Here is an 18,676-nt window from a genome sequence, read left to right as displayed (position 1 = left end):
AAGGGCAGCAAATATAGCATCAACAATGGCAAGAATTCCGCAAGGCACCATATAATAGCAAAATGATACCCATAGTGTCAGTTGTTCTTCAAGGCACTATGAAAGAGCCAGGAACAACAGGGAAGTAACAGTGGCAGACAGACAGCAAGGCATAGAGCCAGGATAGAGACGGGAAGAGAAACTCATTTTTTAGATTTTATTTTGAGGACAAACATCCTATTATAACCAAGAAAGAAGTAGGGAGGGAGAATTAGGATGAGAACCTGGAGGAGTACAAAATAGAAATGTGAAGAATCAGAAAATAAGTGGGGTCAGAGGATAAACATATTGTTTTTCTTTTTTTTAAATTTTATTTTGGGGACAAAATTTGAGAAAGAAGCAGGGTGGGAGAACTAGGTTGGGATCCAAGTAGCAAACAATATGAAGGCATCAAAACTCCCAAGATGTGCATTAGAGGCATGGCAGTTAGGCATAATGGCAGCAAGACCCCCAAGATGCTTTCAGTCACTTTGCCACTTGCATGAAAATTCTAGAGACTCCAGCAAAGGCAGATTGATTTTCAAAAACACCAATTTTTCCTATCAACTCTGGAACCAGCCTTGAACGATTGGGACTCATGATGTCCCCTGCCACTCAGAAGCCACATTTGCTGGTCAGTGGATAACAATTATAATCCTGAGCCACCTTGGCCAGGTCTGACCAGACTGTGGGTTTGTGTGCCCATAAAGGACAGATCCATGTCCTTGATGGGCTCCGTTAGATAGTATATCAAAGACATTTCTGCTGGGGTCTTCTTTGATGAGATGGGATGAGGAACAACTGTTTTATCAGTTGTTTTAGGTATGGTCTGTGTCAGGAGATACAGTTCTGAGGGGGCAATATGGCATTGATGTATTGAGGTGGGGGAGGAAGTGATAGCTGACAGGGTGCTGCTCATACTTTCACTTCTCTCTGGGATGGCCTCTCTTTCCTGCATCACATCTCCACTGTGCCTATGCCTCTAGTGTTCCTGTTCATGCACCCTAGCTGCCAGTAACTTGCACTTCTCTGCAGCCTTCCAGCATAGCCTCCAGCATCTTAGCTCTGCTGTGCTTCCTGCAACTGACTAGGGACATACCTAGGAAGTATCGAGATTTATAGGGCCTGAAGACAGGAAATCCGGTGGTGCAACTTGATGACATAAGCATTGTCTGAAGTATATAAGGAAGCCCAGTTCACTTCATACTTTGCCTAAGTAACAGGTCCTTTTACCCCTGAATCAGAGTACTCATTTCCTCCCATTCCTATTTTTGCTTTGACTCGGATTGTTCTGACTTCATTCTGCTTGTTGCCTGCCCCAATCTTACTGGGTCATTCATCAAAATGTGTTATGGCATTAAAGCACACATGTATGCGTTAATGCCATAACGCATGCGATAAGAACAGTAACTCAGGGTGCAAATGCAAATTTTTGGGAGGGGTGGGATTTAAGGAAATGTGGGGTGCTATTGCGTGGTTTTAACGATGGAAAAAACTATACCTTTTTTTCTGGCATTAGGCTGTGCGATATGCCCGAAATGCCCATAACGCAGTACATGATAAATTTTAGAATTGCATTTTGGCCATTTTTGAGAGAGGGAGGGAGAGAGAGAGAGAGAGCACCTCTGGAGAGGGCCTCACAGTGTGCAACTATTTATATCTCTATAGGAGGGCCATCTAATAGGTCGAGGTGAGGCTTTGGTGGTCCTTTAGGATTTAGGGGCGAGTTTCTCATTTAGAGTGAGATGTACAAACAGCACAGTACACCTTGGTAAAGATTTGATGTCATTTGGAGTGAGGAAAGTCTCACAAAGATGAAATTTTGTACTATGCTATCACACCCTAGCTTGATGGTACCCTGTTATAGAGTTCATCAAGCTAGAGTGAGAGAACATAGTAGAAATGGCATCTTTGTGAGACTTTCCTCACTCCAAATGACATCAAATCTTCACCAAGGTGTACTGTGCTGTTCATGTGTCTCACTCTACATGAGAAACTGGCCCCTAAACCACCACCAACATCTCACCTTGACCTATTAGATGGCCCTCCTATAGAGATATAAATACTTCACTACTATGAGGGCCTTGTAGATAGTCTCTCTCTCTCCCTCCCTCTCTCCCTTCCAGCGCAAGATACGAAAAATAAGGATTATCATCACAGGGTGTGATAAGTTTACCACAGCACACAATACTACCAATGCAAAGCGGTATGTTACCGCATGGTGCGGTAATTCTAAATAAAAATTTAATGATACCAAAAATTTGATTCAACGGCAAAAATGAAACTACCAGGCGCAAAAAAATTGAAACAGTGATAAAAACAGAATTTACAGTATACAACCGCTTCCAAGGTGGATTAAATTAGTGTTATGAAGGTGTGTGGCTATATTTCTAGCAGTTCACATTCTTTTGTTTGTTTTTCAATAATTGTTTTAATTTTTTAATTTTAATTTTGTTTACACATTTACACACCTTTGCACCTGGTAGTTTCATTTTTGCCGTTGAATCAAATTTTTGGTATCATTAAATTTTTATTTTATGGATATTTCACAGATTCGCTTACAAATCTGATGATATGAGATAATTATCATACATATACGAGCGATACTGCATACAGGTAAAATCAGTCATATTTATTGCGTTCTGACTGTCTAGCTTTGTTTTCATATTGAGTATGTTACAATTTACATGTTTCATTTTATATGTTTCACTTTATATGTTTCTGCATCAAAATCTTGTACCATCCAAATCTTAAATTGTATTTTTAAATGTTAAGATGAAAAACGGGATCGCATCAGCAAGCCTTTTGACGACGTGCCTGGTGTTACCAAGCCTTCCGGTCTTATCTATCATTTGCGACCCGTTTGATGGAAAGTATTTAGAAGATGTTCTTGCTTCAAATTACTCAGATCTATCAAAGTGCTCAAATAGCCCTGAATAGAGTCTCATTGGTATTCTATCCGTGACCCGACAGCGGCCGTGTTTCGCAGCGTAGCTGCTTCTTCAGGAGTCATATATCTCAACAGAAGCTATAAAGATGAAGAGTATTATTAACACACTGTGATAAAATAGAAATTATAATACTTAGCTTCGGATGGGATCGGCACCTACTTATACGGGAACCAAGTCTCCTTCAGTCATTTCTTTACCAACGCCGGGCTAGAGACCGCTTCAAACTCGTCTCCAGGATTAAATAGCCCGCTCTTTTCTGCGAGCGTCATGACGTATACTGACGTCTATCGTTGCCATGGTGATCCAGAATGCTGGGATGGTCATCTCGGCTCTTACCCTACTGTGTCAATCTTAGATGAAGATATTTAATTCTAGCGTATTATTTAAACCAAATGGTTCCACAGTGTTTAAATAATGAATCCACCGTTGTTCAGTTTTAAGCAGCAGCTTAAAACAGTATCTTTCATACCCACCCCAAAGGCTGACCTCTTTCAATTAGAGGTTGCCCTACATAGATTCACATGGAAACTTTATGTTAAACATTATTTTGCACATTCTCCCAGTGGTCCTGACAATTCGATTTTACGCAATAAATCTACATGGTATCCCCCTGGAATACCGGATGCTTTTATTAGCACATTCCATCAAAGATCACTACAGGATTTACGTACAGAATTTTCCACTAATCGATCTTTTTCTAATATCACCAAATCAGAAGCGCTAGCTCTAAAGAATTTACGTGAGAACGTTAATGTGGTGATTAAACCTGCAGATAAAGGCGGTAAAATAGTACTCCTAGACCGTGCCCAATATGTATTAGAGATATCCCGCCAACTTCAAGATAGCCGGTTTTACAAAGAACTTCAGGACAATCCCACTGATTTGATTTTTCGTGAAATTGAAGAATTGGTTGAACAAGGGAAGATAGCTGGGTTCTTGACATCACATGAAGCTACATTTTTACTGCAGAAAACAGCATTAATTCCAGTATTTTACATATTGCCTAAGATACATAAGGACAGCCGCAATCCACCTGGCAGACCAATCGTGTCAAGCAGAGGCTCCCTTTTAGAGCCGCTCTCTAAATTTGTTGATTTTTTCCTTGCACCACACGTTCGAGAATTACAATCATACATTCGGGACTCGCAACAATTGATTCAATTTTTAGAAGAATTCCAAGGAGACACAACAACATTTTTCTTGGTTACACTAGATGTGGAAGCTCTCTACACTAACATCCCGCAAGAAGAAGCCATCCCTATAGCACAAGGTTATTTTGAGAAAAGACCCAGACCACATCGGATTCCATCATCTTTTTTAGGTGCTTTGACACGATTAGCACTTACAAAAAATTTTTTTGCGTGGGAAGGACAGTTCTTCCAACAAATTTGTGGTACAGCAATGGGGGCCACTATGGCCTCTGACATTGCAAATCTTTTCATGGGCTGGTTCGAAGACACATGGATATATTCTAACAATCCTTTTGGACAACAGATCCATGTGTGGAAACGCTATATAGATGACATTCTAATCTTTTGGGATGGCACGATGGAAGAGTTTGAAAGGTTCATGATTTGGTTGAATACCTGCAATATTCATTTGAAATTTACAGCTAATATTCAATTTTCAACTATAGATTTTTTGGACATACACATTACAAAAATTCCTTCAGGATTTAATACCACACTATACAGGAAACCGACAGCAAGCAATGCATTGTTACACTTCACTAGTGCTCACCCAAGAGCATTAAAAGAAAATTTGCTTACAAGTCAGTTTTTCAGGATCAGGCGGTTATGCACAACGACAACAGAATTCCAGCGTCAGGCCACACAACTTTGGGGACGTTTTCAAGATAGAGGGTACCCAACCCGGTGCATTAAGCGAGCGTATAAAAGAGCAAAATACACTAACCGAGAATGGCTATTTTTACCACAAGATAAAGGGAGGGATGATATTCTTACCTGTGTCCTACCATATTCATCAATGATGACAAAAGTCAAAAGGATCATTAATGATAATTGGCATATTTTACAACTGCACACTGAGCTTCAAAATAAACCAAGATTTGCCTTCACACGGGGCACTAATTTGAAAGATCAGCTGGTACATTCAGATACATCTCTCCGCCCCTTGGGAGGCCATTCTGGTTTACACACTAGTTGTGGATCATGCACAGTTTGCCACATAATGATCACCACATCAGTATTGCATTTTGAGAGATTGGATAGAAATATCTTTTTACAAAGCAACACTAATTGCCAATCAGTTGGGGTGGTGTACATTATTCAGTGCCCGTGTAATCTGTGGTACGTGGGCAAAACAAAAAGATCTCTGAAGACTCGACTAATAGAACATAGATCTTGTTTGAATGTAAGTCGTTTGACTGCCCCTATAGTACCGCATTGTATAGAAAAGCAACATTCATTTGATGATTTGAAGGTTTGCGTATTACAACAATTGATTCCTTCGTGGAGAGGGGGAGATTTCGACAAGCTGCTGCTTAAAACTGAACAATGGTGGATTCATTATTTAAACACTGTGGAACCATTTGGTTTAAATAATACGCTAGAATTAAATATCTTCATCTAAGATTGACACAGTAGGGTAAGAGCCGAGATGACCATCCCAGCATTCTGGATCACCATGGCAACGATAGACGTCAGTATACGTCATGACGCTCGCAGAAAAGAGCGGGCTATTTAATCCTGGAGACGAGTTTGAAGCGGTCTCTAGCCCGGCGTTGGTAAAGAAATGACTGAAGGAGACTTGGTTCCCGTATAAGTAGGTGCCGATCCCATCCGAAGCTAAGTATTATAATTTCTATTTTATCACAGTGTGTTAATAATACTCTTCATCTTTATAGCTTCTGTTGAGATATATGACTCCTGAAGAAGCAGCTCCGCTGTGAAACACGGCCACTGTCGGGTCACGGATAGAATACCAATGAGACTCTATTCAGGGCTATTTGAGCACTTTGATAGATCTGAGTAATTTGAAGCAAGAACATCTTCTAAATACTTTCCATCAAACAGGTCGCAAATGATAGATAAGACCGGACGGCTTGGTAACACCAGGCACGTCGTCAAAAGGCTTGCTGATGCGATCCCGTTTTTCATTTTAACATTTAAAAATACAATTTAAGATTTGGATGGTACAAGATTTTGATGCAGAAGCCGATTCCTTTTGTTTGTGACTGATAGGTTCATAATTAGGATCGTTGTTTGCTCCTTGTGAGTGAGGTCACTTTATATGTTACCATTTTAATGTATATTTAATTATTTATATATGATTTATGTATGTCCTTTATTTTCAAGTTATATTTGTTTATTTATGTGTTTTAGCCCCTGAGGCAGCCCCGGTGTGGGGGCGAAACTCGGCCTGAGTCGGGCTTTTTATCAGTTGAACGAGTCTCCAGAATAAAGTATCTAAATGGACATTTCTTGGCATCTAATCCATTGTGTTGTGCCCACGGCTTTTTTAGATCACCTACCCTCTTGTTTTATCAACTCTTGTGCAGAAGCCTGTGCCGCCGGAGAAGACATAGACAGAGGTAGTGGAAGAGGAGGCAGAGGCTGGTGTCCGTATACTACTTGAAAGGGTGATGACTCGGTAGATGAAGACTGGTGGGAGTTTAAGGTGATTTCGGCCCAGGGTAGAAAGTCAGACCAGTCATTCTGCTGAGAGTTCACATATGCCCGAAGAAATTGTTTCAGGATTCGGTTCATCCTTTCTGTCTGACCATTGGCCTGTGGGTGATAGGCCGATGTGAGGTCCAAGGCAATATTGAATTTTTTACATAGTGATCTCCAAAACCTGGCCATAAATTGAACACCTTGATCAGAGAGTATGTGTCTCGGGAGTCTATGGAGGCGAAAGATGTGGCGAATGAACAATTTTGCTAATTCCAGGGCTGAAGGAAGACCAGGTAACACCACAAAGAGAGCCATCTTCGAAAATCAGTCCACGGTAACCCAAATAGTGTTGTTGCCACTGGAAGGAGGTAGGTCCACAATGAAATCTGTGGCTATGTGTGTCCATGGCTCACTAGGTGCAGGAAGGGGTTGTAGGAGACCCCAAGGACGGGGTGCCAGCGGCCTCTGCAAGCGCAAGTGGGACATGATTCCACATACGCTTGAGCATCTTTCTTCATGGTTGGCCACCAATAGAATCTCTGGAGATTGGAAAGAGTTCTAGCTTGTCCGGGGTGGCCTGCCAGCATGGAATCATGCGCCCAGCGGTGGATTTTCCTTCGAAGTGGTCAGGGAACCACCATCTTCCCAGATGGCACTGTGAGTGTGGTAGAGAGGAGACTGTACATAGTTAAGTTATCTCTTAATATATTCTGTATAAAGTTATGCAATTAAGCACGTTATAGTGTATTACTATCTTCTTGTAAAACATTTATATGTATGCAACCAGTTACTCAATTAAGCGGTTATACTGTATCATGTCATAAGAGGCTCACCTTAGAAATCTTGTTATATGTAAACCGATGTGATATGTCAAATCGAATGTCGGTATAGAAAAATAAATAAATAAACAAACAAACAAACAAACTTTAGTCGGATCAATGATGTGCCGGGGAATATCCAGAATGTCTTCTGTGGTAAAAGAATGAGAGAGTGCATCGGCTCGAGCATTCTTATTGGCTGGTCAGCATCTTGGTAGGAAATTGAACCGAGTAAAAAAGAGAGACCAGTGGGCCTGCCTGTGATTAAGGCATCGAGCATGGTGCAGGAACTCGAGGTTCTTGTGGTCAGTATATACCGTGATCTGATGCTGCGCTCTCTCGAGCCAGGGCCGCCACTCCTCGAAGACCAGTTTAATCACCAATAATTCCTTGTCCCCAATTCCATAATTATGCTCAGCCAAGGGAGAAGCATTGGGAGAAGAAGGAGCACGGGTGCAAGGTGTAACTGGCTGAATGCTAAGTACCGCACCAACACTGACGTCCGAAGTGTCTACTTTGATGATGAAGGGTCGTCGGGGGTTGGGGTGACGCAAGCATGGTTCTTGTAGGAACGCCTCCTCCTGGAAGGCAGTCACGGCCTCGGGTGACTACTGAGAGGGGTTGGCTCCCTTATGAGTCATGGCTGTGAGTGGGGCAGTCAGTGTTGAATAATGATGGATGAATGACCTGTAGTAGTTCGTAAAACCAATAAATCTTCGGAGCGCTTTAAGGCCCGTTGGTTGAGGCCAATTGAGAATACTCTTGGTCTTCTGCGAATCCATCTGGAAACGCTGGCTTGAGACCATATAGCCTAGAAAAGGGACAGACTCCTGGTTGAAAGAGCATTTCTCCAGCTTGGCATATAACTCGTTGTCCCTTAAGCATTGCAGGGCTTGGCGACGTCCTGGTGATGGCTCTGGAGGTGTTATGAAAATATCAGAATGTCATCCAGGTAGACCACAACGCAACTGTAGAACATGTCTCTGAAGATCTCGTTCATTATATTCTGAAACACCACTGGAGCATTGCAGAGGCCAAACGGCATTACCAGGTATTCAAAATGGCCATCGTGGTTTTCCATTCGTCGCCCTGGCGTATCCTGTCCAAACTGTAAGCTCCTCTGAGGTCCAATTTGGTAAATATCTTGGCCCCCTGGAGCCTGTTAAAAGGTTCAGAGATTAATGGCAAGGGGTAACGGTCCTTCAGGGTAATCTCGTTTAAGCCGTGGTAATCTATGCATGGCCGGAGGGAGCTGTCCTTTTTCCCCACAAAAAAGAGTTTTGCTCCAGTGGGAGATTTGGAAGGCCGAATAAAGCCGTTTGCCAAATTTTCTTGTATATATTCAGACATGGCCTTTGTCTCTGTTAGTGAAAGTGGGTAGACCCTTCCTCGGGGAGGCTCAGTGTTAGGCAATAAATTTATAGCACAATCAAATGAGCAGTGAGGAGGTAGAGTGTCCTCAGCTTTCTTCAAAAACACATCCGCGAAGGAGGAGTACTGCAGCGGGAGACCCGGAAGGGATGTCGTTGTAGCTAGGCAAGGTATTGGGGACATGACCTCCAAGCACTTTTTATGGCAAGAGTTGCCCCATTGGGACAATTGTAAAGTGCTACAGTCGAGTTGCGGAGTGTGTAGTTTCAACCATGGCAGTCTAAGGACCACAAGGTGTATAGCCTTGTCCAGTACCAGAAAGGAAATGGTCTCCATGTGCAGAGATCCAGTGCGGAGTCGGATGGGGACCATGGAGAAAGTAACTTTGCCTGGTAACGGTTCGCCAGGAATGGAGGAGAAGAGTAATGGCATTGGTGTATGGATGGAGGGAATCCGAAGGTGTCCCACAAGTTGTCTTAGGATAAAATTTCCACCAGTCCCAGAGTCCACCAATGCCAGGGTGTGAAATTCCTGAGCGTCCGAATTAATAGAGACAGGTAGAGTTAATGGAGGAGAGGGTAAGGTCAGGCCTAGGAGAAGACCTCCGGCAGAACCTAAGCCTGGAGTTTCCCAGACAGAGTGGACAGGAGAGTACTGCATGACCCGGTTGACCACAATACATACAAAGACCAGATCTTTGACAGTGAGGCTTCTCCTTTGAGGATAGATGACTACGGCCCATTTGCATGGGTTCCTCTTCCTTGGTGCTAAGTGTAGTAGCGGGCTGCGTTGAGCACCTGAAGCCATCCTCTTGGATCCTCTGGCCTTGTGCGAATGCTCATGTAGAAGGCGATCAATGCGACCGGCGAGGTTTATAAGAGAATCCAATGCCTCAGGGAGTTCTCGTGCTGCTAATTTGTCCTTGATAAGTGGGCTCAGACCTTCGAGGAATACAGCATGCAGGCAGCCCAGATCCCAGTGCAATTCAGACGAGAGAGACCTAAACTCGGTGACATAATCAGTCAGAGATCTAGAACTTTGTTGCAGATGCAGGAGGGTAGACCATGGAGATGGCCTTTTGACCTGGGTCGTCAAATACGGAGCGAAATAGAGTGAGGAAGGTCGGCAGGTCGTGGAGGATCGGATCCATTCCCAAAGGGGTGACACCCAGGCCAATGCCTTTCCATCCAGAAGGGACAAGATGTATGTTGTCTTGGAAACTACATCAGGGAAATATGCAGGTTGTAAAGAAAAGTGCATGTTTCACTGGTTAAAGAAGCCCCTACACAACAAGGGGTCACCTGCGAAATGAGGGAGTGCCGGCAAGGGCACTGTAGGCCAGAATGGTGACGCATGTGAAGTTAGGCTTGGCTTGGCAGGCGCTGAAGTGGAGTCCAGCTGATTGCTCAATTGATTAATGGCGCTAGCCAAAGTCTCCAGAATCTTTTGCTGTTCTGTAATTCACTGGTCCAGGCCAGGGATGGCCTGAAGCGCTGAGAGCTGTGCCGGGTCCATGGACTTAGCAATCTGTCGCAGATGAAGCCGATGCCTTTCCAAATTTGGGTTTGTGGGTATGTGGGCTGAGGTGAGAGATGGTACCGCCCACAGGGAGGAGCCCCGTGAGCCTCACCGTCGGGAGGCAAGGTCTCAGCTGCTGGGTGCGTAGAACAGAAGGTACTGGAGAGAGAGAGAGCAGAGAGAAGTAGAGCAACACTGCCCGCGGAGCGGGGAGTGTATCAGGAAAGTCACACAGACCCAGAGGTGCCACGGGGTCTGTGAAGTGGGGTAAACCCAAAGAGATACGGCAATGGTCTGCAGAGCGGGGTACACAGACGAGGGTTCCTCAGTAGAGATGATACGGCAATGGTCCGCAGAGCGGGGTACACCGATGAGGGTTCCTCAGTAGAGATGATATGGTAGTGGCCCGCAAGCGGAGTACTAACAGTAGAAGTAGGAGTGGTTCCAGAGGAAGCCCTGGGGAAAGGGGCAGGGAGCGGTCCTAGGCGCAAGGCCCTCCAAGGAGCAGATAGCCAGAGACGAGGAAAGGGCCCCTGAGACATCTCACGCCGAGGAAGCAGGAGCTGGAACGGGAAGTCCGTAGTGAGCAAAGCGGATTCAGCAATGAGGAAACTTGTTGCCAAGTCGTAGGCAGACAGGGCCAGCTGGATTAAGAGTCCACAATGAATGACATCATCTGGGGGGACGCCCCCAAGGTTCCTGCCATGGCGTGCATAAGACTGGCCCGAGAGTGCACGTGCACGCCTAAGGAACTCCGAGGGCAAGATGGCGTTCAGAGGCGTCCACGCCATCCAGGGAGGCCGGGAACAGGGACAGGCAGGCCGGCAATAGCTGGCGGAGGCTGCAAGTCTACCCAACGGAGTCAGTGCAGTAAGGCAAGAGGTGAGCAATAGTAGTCGCAGCCGTCTGTGATTGACGAGCGTAACAGCGTCAGCCTCACTCCCTAGTGACACCGGTGAAGGGGCCAGTTAATCCAAGGCTTGGTGGCCGCAAGACCAGTAAGGGGACGCATCACCAGGGCTGACGGCCCTTCCTCATTGGAGGAATATGCGATGGGAATGGCCTCCAACCGCGGCCTCAAAGGAGCACCTCGCAGCCGTGAGGGTTCCCAAGGCATGGGCATGGGTTGCGTCGCAGAACACCGAAGAGCAGGTCCAATCGCTCCAGCAATGCCTCTGCCAGCTCCGGGGGCTGGTGGATCAATACCCTGGAGGGCTCGTCCCACTACTAGGTGCACCCTGCACTCTAACACCTCCTTGAATGCTATGGATGACAGTACAGCTTGAGGAGGAGGAGGTATAACCTGGGTCCCCTCAGAGCTCCGAGGGGAATCGTTACCAGACACCAATATCGGTGGGGTTTGCCTTGGGCCTTCAGCCTTGAAGGGTGTCAATGCCTCGTTGGCACAGGGCCACTTCAGGGGTGTCGCAGATGAAGCCGGTGCCTTTCCAAATTTGGAGCCATGAAAGAAAGGTGACCAATGCTGGTGCTTCGTGGGTTTCCCCTGGTGCTTGGCCTGGTCTTTCCTCAGTGCTGAGATGGTGACGATCCAGACCTAGAAAAGGAAGAGATGGATACAGCTTAATCCCCAGCACCTAGCTCTAGCTGGGGAATTGGTGAAGGAGAGGACAAGATGGGTTCAAAACCTGCGGGGTCTTCCTTGCCGTGAGGTGTTGATGCACCTGACACCGAGGCTGAGGGATCAGACTTCCTGGTGCCAAATAACTTGTCCATCTTATCTAGGCAAGCTCGATGTTCCTTGGGGCTTATCTGAGCACAAAAAGAACAGCTGTGCACATCATGCAATGCCCCCAGGCACAAGATGCAGACCTCATGGGGGTCTGTGATGGACATGGTCCGAGGGCACTGGGGCAGCGGCAGAACCTGGAGGAAGCCATCGAGAAAAATACCTGCCAAGCGGTCAATGGCCAGCGGCCACCGGGGACAGCATAGTCGGTAATTGACTGCAAAAAACGCGATTTACTTACAGCAATGACTCTAACTATAGCCGGGAGAGTTTGAGAGACCTGGCATGGGAGATGCAAGAAGAAAAACTCGAATTTAGGATTTCCTGAAGGAAAAATAGCATGAGCTCCACAATCGCGAGGCAATCCGCGGAAAAGAAGAGAATGAAGAGGGACTCTGCATGGATGCGTGGATAGTGGCATGCTGAGCATACTCAGTGTGCCTAGTCAAAGTTCTAGAAACTTTGTCAGAAGTTGTCTGTGCCGAACTCAATCTGATGATGTCACTCGCATGTGAGGGCTACCATCCTGCTTGTCCTAGGAGAAATATAATTTCTCACCTCAAGCGTAGGGGTAATTCATATTCTGGACGATGGAGGTGGGGGCACACAAGCATCTCATAAAAATGTCAGATTTGATGATGTTGCTCTTTTCACACAATAGCTATTATCCACGGGCATCATGTTTACAAAAATGAAGATTGAGAAATGTTTGTAATATTCTGATTTCAGGTTGTTACATTCACAGCTGAAATATAGATTAACAGTAAAAAAAAAAAAAAAAAGTGTATAAAAAATTTGTCTGCTGCAATGAAGGATAATATGTACATACCTTTGGCCCATGTTGGAAGGTGTACAGGCAAATAGTCTCCAGAGAACAGGATCACAACCTTATTAGCTATGGCTCCAATTGCAAATCCAAATGAACATCTGTTGCTGAATGTTCCAATGAAATCCAAGGGTCTGACAACAAAAAAAATTAGCTATTTAATCACCTCAATTGATCAATTATGTTATTTCAATGTACACCACAATGGAGTCATCCACTCTTCTCTTTTTTGGAGAAATTCATGATACAGCACTAATTTTCTACTGTCTCCCTCCTACTATTTCTTTTATACCAATGCATTTGCCACTTTCCTTCTCCAAATAGTCCTATAAGTTTTCAAATACTGGTACATGAGGCAAGGAGTGATGGTGAGATATTACAGGAGAATCTTGCGAGACCAAAGAAAGGGACATCAAATGGCAGATGACATGCAATATAGACAAGTGCAAAATGATGCAATTTAAGGGGAAAAGAATCCCAACTACAGGTACAGCATGCTGGGTTCTACCTTAGAGGTTAACACTCAGGGAAAGGACCATGGAGTCACTGTGGGCAACACATTGGAATTCTCAACTCGGTGTTCAGCTGCAGTTAAAAAAGCAAATAAAGTGTCAGGAAAAAGTACAGAGAAGGGCAACAAAAATGCTAAGGGAGATGAAGAAAGGCTAAACAGGTTAGCGCTCTTTATCTTTTGGAACAGAAAACTGAAAGGGGACATGATAGTGGTTAATAAAATCATGAGTGGTGTGAATTAAGTTAATATAGAATGATTATTTTTCCTTTCAACTTGTACTATACCTCAGGGTAACAAACCTACATTTCGATCCCAAAAAGAGGTCAACATCAGCATTTTTGTTTTACTTTTCCAGTCACGCTGAACTGATATTTTATAGTACATTTTCATGTACTATAATACTAGATACTTACATTTAATTAATAACAGATAGTTACTTAATATAAAACACTATCAAGTAGATTTTAAAAGCCCTGTGCACATGAATTACGGGAGCTGTGCACGTGGCCGGGCACAGCATTTTTGGCAGGGCCTGGCCACGCAAATAACCCCTGTTACATGCTGAAGTGTGGGGCCTTTCAAAAGGGGTGGGCCAAGGGCGGGGTCTGGGTGGGCTAGGGCAGCACCATTAGACGCTATCCCGGGGAAGTGCACGCTGGCAGCCGGTCGGCTCGCGGGATTTACTTCTGACCCCGAGGAGCAGTAAGTATAAAAATAAAAAAAATTGGAGCTAGGTAGGGTTAGGTTAGGGGTTGGGGAGGAGAGGGGAAGAGGTAGGAAGGATAGGGATAGGGTTAGGGTTAGGGAAGTTCCCTCCTAGTCCGCTCCTTAATTGGAGCAGACTGAGAGGGAACTGGGAAAAAAGGGTGAGCGTGTCGCTGTGCGTAATTTGAACATCGCCCTGTGCCTGAGTCACGGGCCATCCGCACATGCACACGTGGATGTTAAAATCCAGTACTCATGTGCATGCGGGCATCGTATTTTATAACATGCGCCAGGAACCACGCACACATGGACGTGCGCAGGGCTTAAAATCGACCCCTAAATGCATTATTTGCAAACTAGCCTGCAGAATTTGTCTACCGTCTCTTGTATGCTATAAGTCCAATAGAAACATTTGCTAAGAGGTTTGGTTCTATGAAATGTAGTTATTTTTGGCCAAATTTGACCTTTGAAGCCAAATAGTGCTACATGTAATCGAGCAGCTTTGCATGATTTTGCATCACAGCAGCTCAGGAACTATTTATTTGAATAAGATTGCACAAACGGAAAACTATGTGCAAAATTTTATTCATTGTTAATGCCAAAAACTTTGCAAATGGTGCTTCATGAGCTAAAGCATCAGTGTGCAGTATCACAAATAACACACACTATTTAGTGTTTTAAGCATGCAAAGCAGCATTTCCATAGTTTTCCGCATTTTAGTACATCAACCTCATTGTATGTTTTTTCTTTTAAAGTGATGATTACACTTAAACCAACAATGTATGTCATTGTTTCTACCACAGCATCGGGATAATAATTATACCTGCTGCCCACACTTGCTGGTTCAGTTCATGGGTTGTGCAATAACTTTACTGTATGTTAGCAAAGGCTTTGAAATATGATGCTTTGACCAGAAGGCTCATCTGCATACCATTCCCAGCAGCCCCCGGGAGAGGACTCCAGAGGTCACAGTGAGCGAGCCAGGCTTCAAACACTACAGTCCCAGCTTCCAGAGGCCTTGCACCCTTTGCAGCAGAAGAGAACCAGAAGTCTCAACTGCATACAGTTCCCAGCAGCCCCTGGGAGAATTTACAGAGGTCACAGTGAGGGATCCAGCTTCCAGAGGCCCCACACTCCTTGCAGCCCAAAAAGGATCAGAAGGCTCATCTGCATACTGTTCCCAGCAGTCCCCGGGAGAGGACTCCAGGGGTCACAGCAAGTAGTCCAGGCTCTGAAGTCCACAGGCCCAGCTTCTAGAGGCCCTGCACCCCTTGCAGCAGAAGAGGACCGGAAGCGCGTGCCTAACAGTGCGTGCACCTCAAACTTCCTTACTATACACTATCCATTTACCTTACTATACCTTATCTGTTTACCAGACCTTATCTGTATTTGTTTGGTTTTATGTGTTTTGATTTTACATGGTAATTGTATTTGGTAAGAGTAATTTGCTATAGATTTTATAGAGAAGGAATTTAATTCAAAGCAAGAGTCAGTAAGGTAGGTAACTAGGAAAATATAGGTAGTATTTTGAAGGTCATTGCCAGACAAATATAAAATAAATCTATAGACTAAAAGTATGTTATAAAATTGGCGCGTCCATGTGCGCACCTTTTAAAATCGACCCCACAATTAACTAACAACTGCCACCCCTATCATTAGGAAAACGTGCATTTGATTTGAAGAATCACAAATACTTGTCATTTTCAGACTGTACAAACTTTCTAATAACTCATTAATCTATTTTGCCTCATTACTGTTTATTTCTTAAGCCAGTGGTCAGTCTCATAGTAAAATACAGATGATGTTGATGAAACCCAAATTGGTTCATCCAGTCTGCCCAGTTGAGATTCCTCTGCTTTGGGTAAATGATTATACATATTTCCACATGCAACCAATCACCAGTTTCTTCCACTATCTTGTTTGTTTGTTTGTTTTTTTAATCTAATATGAAACCCCTTTACCCACCCTGCCATCACAGGGCTGGTGCAAGGGTATGAAGTGTCCTAGGCAAAGTTTACAGCCTTGTATGACTCCCTCCCTCACACACACATTTAAAATTATGCAGTTAGAACAGATTTTACATGGAAAAAGACTTTCAAAGTTCAGTCTTCTGAGGAAAAATATGACGTACAACATGTATATTATATTTACATGCACTACTATGGTGCCAAACAGAAAATCCTGCAAAAAAGACACTTGGAACCCATAAGATATTAGGCCTATTATAACGTGTGTTTGGTGTGGACTTGGCCACCAGAAAGCCATGAGTAAACTGAATTATAAACATTATAGTAAACCTCCCAAAGAAAACAGCACTTTCTGCCAGCAATCAAAAAGTAAAAATCCTATCTAAGAAAAGACAATACTTAAAATATTACATTAGGCCCTAAAACAACAATACGCCTCCTATTAGGAAACCGAACAAGGCAGACTGCTATAGATCCCTACACAGAAACTATATACTAGCAGAATAATGCACCTAGGTCACACATGCAAAAAAGACAGATCCTCATAAAATATAGAGACCATAAAGTATAAACAGAAAAGTGAAGTTGGAAACCACAAGCCAGACTCCTTATATAATGCAAGAATGGAAAAAAAAGAAACATCACCATTCCTCACAAAACAATAAGGCCAAGAAATATAAAATGTCTTAACAGTTAAACCATATTAAATATGGTTCATAAATATTTCAAAAGAGCTGATGAAAAGAATAACACCCAATAATTAACAACTCATATTATAAATTTAAAAAATGTACCAAACACCAATAAAATATTTCAAACATTTCACATATCAAATAAAGTTCAGTAATTCAAAAAGAGGTAAAAAAAAATATTCCGGGACTCCATACCTGGGAACTTTTGATTTCTAGTCATCTGAGATCATCATGGACTAGTGGGGGAGAGGGAGGGTGCACACTATGGGGCAGATTTTAAAACTTATGTGCGGGCGTAGATTTGTTCACGCAACCCTGATGCGCGCATGTTATAAAATCCAGGCTCAGCACATGCAAAGGGGTTCACACATGTGCACCTTGCACGCGCCGAGCCCAAGGGGAGCCCCGATGGCTGTCCCCGTTCCCTCCAAGGCCGCTCCGAAATCGGAGCGGCCTTGGAGAGAACTTTTTTACGGCCCCCTCACCTTCCCCTCCCTTCCCCATCTAATCCATCCCCCCAGCCCTACCTAAATACCCCCAACCTTATTTTATTTCTTACGCCTGCCAGAGGCAGGCGTATCTTGTGCAGCGCGCCAACCCACAACACGGCCGGAACGGAAGAGGGCTCAGGACACGCCCCCGGACCGCCCCCTGACCTCCCCCCCCGGACCGGCCACTTTTGAAAGCCTGGGACTTACGCGCGTCCCGGGGCTTGCGCGCGCTGCCGAGCCTATACAAAATATGCTTGGTGTGCACAGGGGCATATTTTCTCAGGTTGCGCGTGTAACCTTTGAAAATCTGCCCCTTTATCTTCTCTCTCTCACACACACACACATTCTCACATATGCGCACTCCCTCCCTCTCAGACACACACACACTCACACAAAAGCATACAGGCACTCACAAACACTTTCTTATATGTTCAATTTATTCTCATTCATAAAGGCTCTCTCTCACTCACCCACTCAAACAAAACTCTGGCCCTCACTCACACAAACACTGGCTCTCCCGCACTCACTTGCTCTCTCCCCCTTATGCATCACACACACATACAGACTCTCTCAGACTTTCTCATCCTCACACACAGACTCTCTCACACTCAATGACTCTCTCCCACACATACTCGCACTCACTGATTCACTCTCCGTCACACACATATAGGCTGTCTCACACTCACTCCCTCCCACACACATACAGGATCTCTTATACACACTGACCCTCGTACACACACTGACTCTTATTGACTCTCTCTCTCATTTCTCCTCCTCCCAGGATCTCTCTCAAACTCATTGACTCATGCTCCCTCACACACATTCTCTCACACTCACTGATGCCCTCACACATTCACAGAATCTCTCATCACTCACTGACTCACTCTCCTTCAGATACATACCCAGGATCTCTTACACTCATTGACTCTCTCTTCGTCCCATAGGCACATATAAGCTCTGTCACACTCACTGACGTTTTCTCCCTTACATATACATACAGGTTCTCACTCTTTCACACACTCTCTCACTTACACACATGCAAACACTGATTCTCTCTTCTTCACACACACAGGATCTCACTCTCAAACATTCTTCTGGCCTCTGCTTCAGCACACTTATGTCCCCTGGGTCTGTTTTTTGCTTAAATTCTCTAACGAGGGGTCAGATGTTACATTTGTACCACTGTTTAGGATTATGATGATTCAGTACCCCTAAGTATTTAATTTTTCCCCTGCCCCCCCCCCCCCTTAGTGGAAATGCATCCCAACCTTCTCTAAGGCGACCCGTGATGTCCAAACCTTCTGAGTTTCACTTTTAACCCTGAATATTTTCCACATTCTGTTATGTCTAAGACTCAGGGAAGAGATTGCTTCGCATGCAATAGTGTCACTAGTATGTTATCTGAAAAAAAGCATTAACTCTG

General features: G+C 44.4%; 1 protein-coding gene across 1 annotated transcript in view; it reads right to left on the bottom strand.

Annotated features, from left to right (window-relative positions):
• LOC115096851 (stimulated by retinoic acid gene 6 protein-like) overlaps window positions 1–18,676 on the bottom strand; it is a 225,523-nt gene that overhangs the window by 182,979 nt on the left and 23,868 nt on the right. The window contains exon 4 of the mRNA XM_029612056.1: window positions 12,888–13,018. Within this exon, the coding sequence (XP_029467916.1) occupies window positions 12,888–13,018 (131 nt within the window). The remainder of the gene's footprint in view (window positions 1–12,887; window positions 13,019–18,676) is intronic.

The sequence above is a fragment of the Rhinatrema bivittatum genome, chromosome 1, assembly GCF_901001135.1.
Source record: "Rhinatrema bivittatum chromosome 1, aRhiBiv1.1, whole genome shotgun sequence".
NCBI classification, from domain to species: domain Eukaryota; kingdom Metazoa; phylum Chordata; class Amphibia; order Gymnophiona; family Rhinatrematidae; genus Rhinatrema; species Rhinatrema bivittatum.
This window is presented reverse-complemented; position numbering and strand designations above follow the sequence as displayed.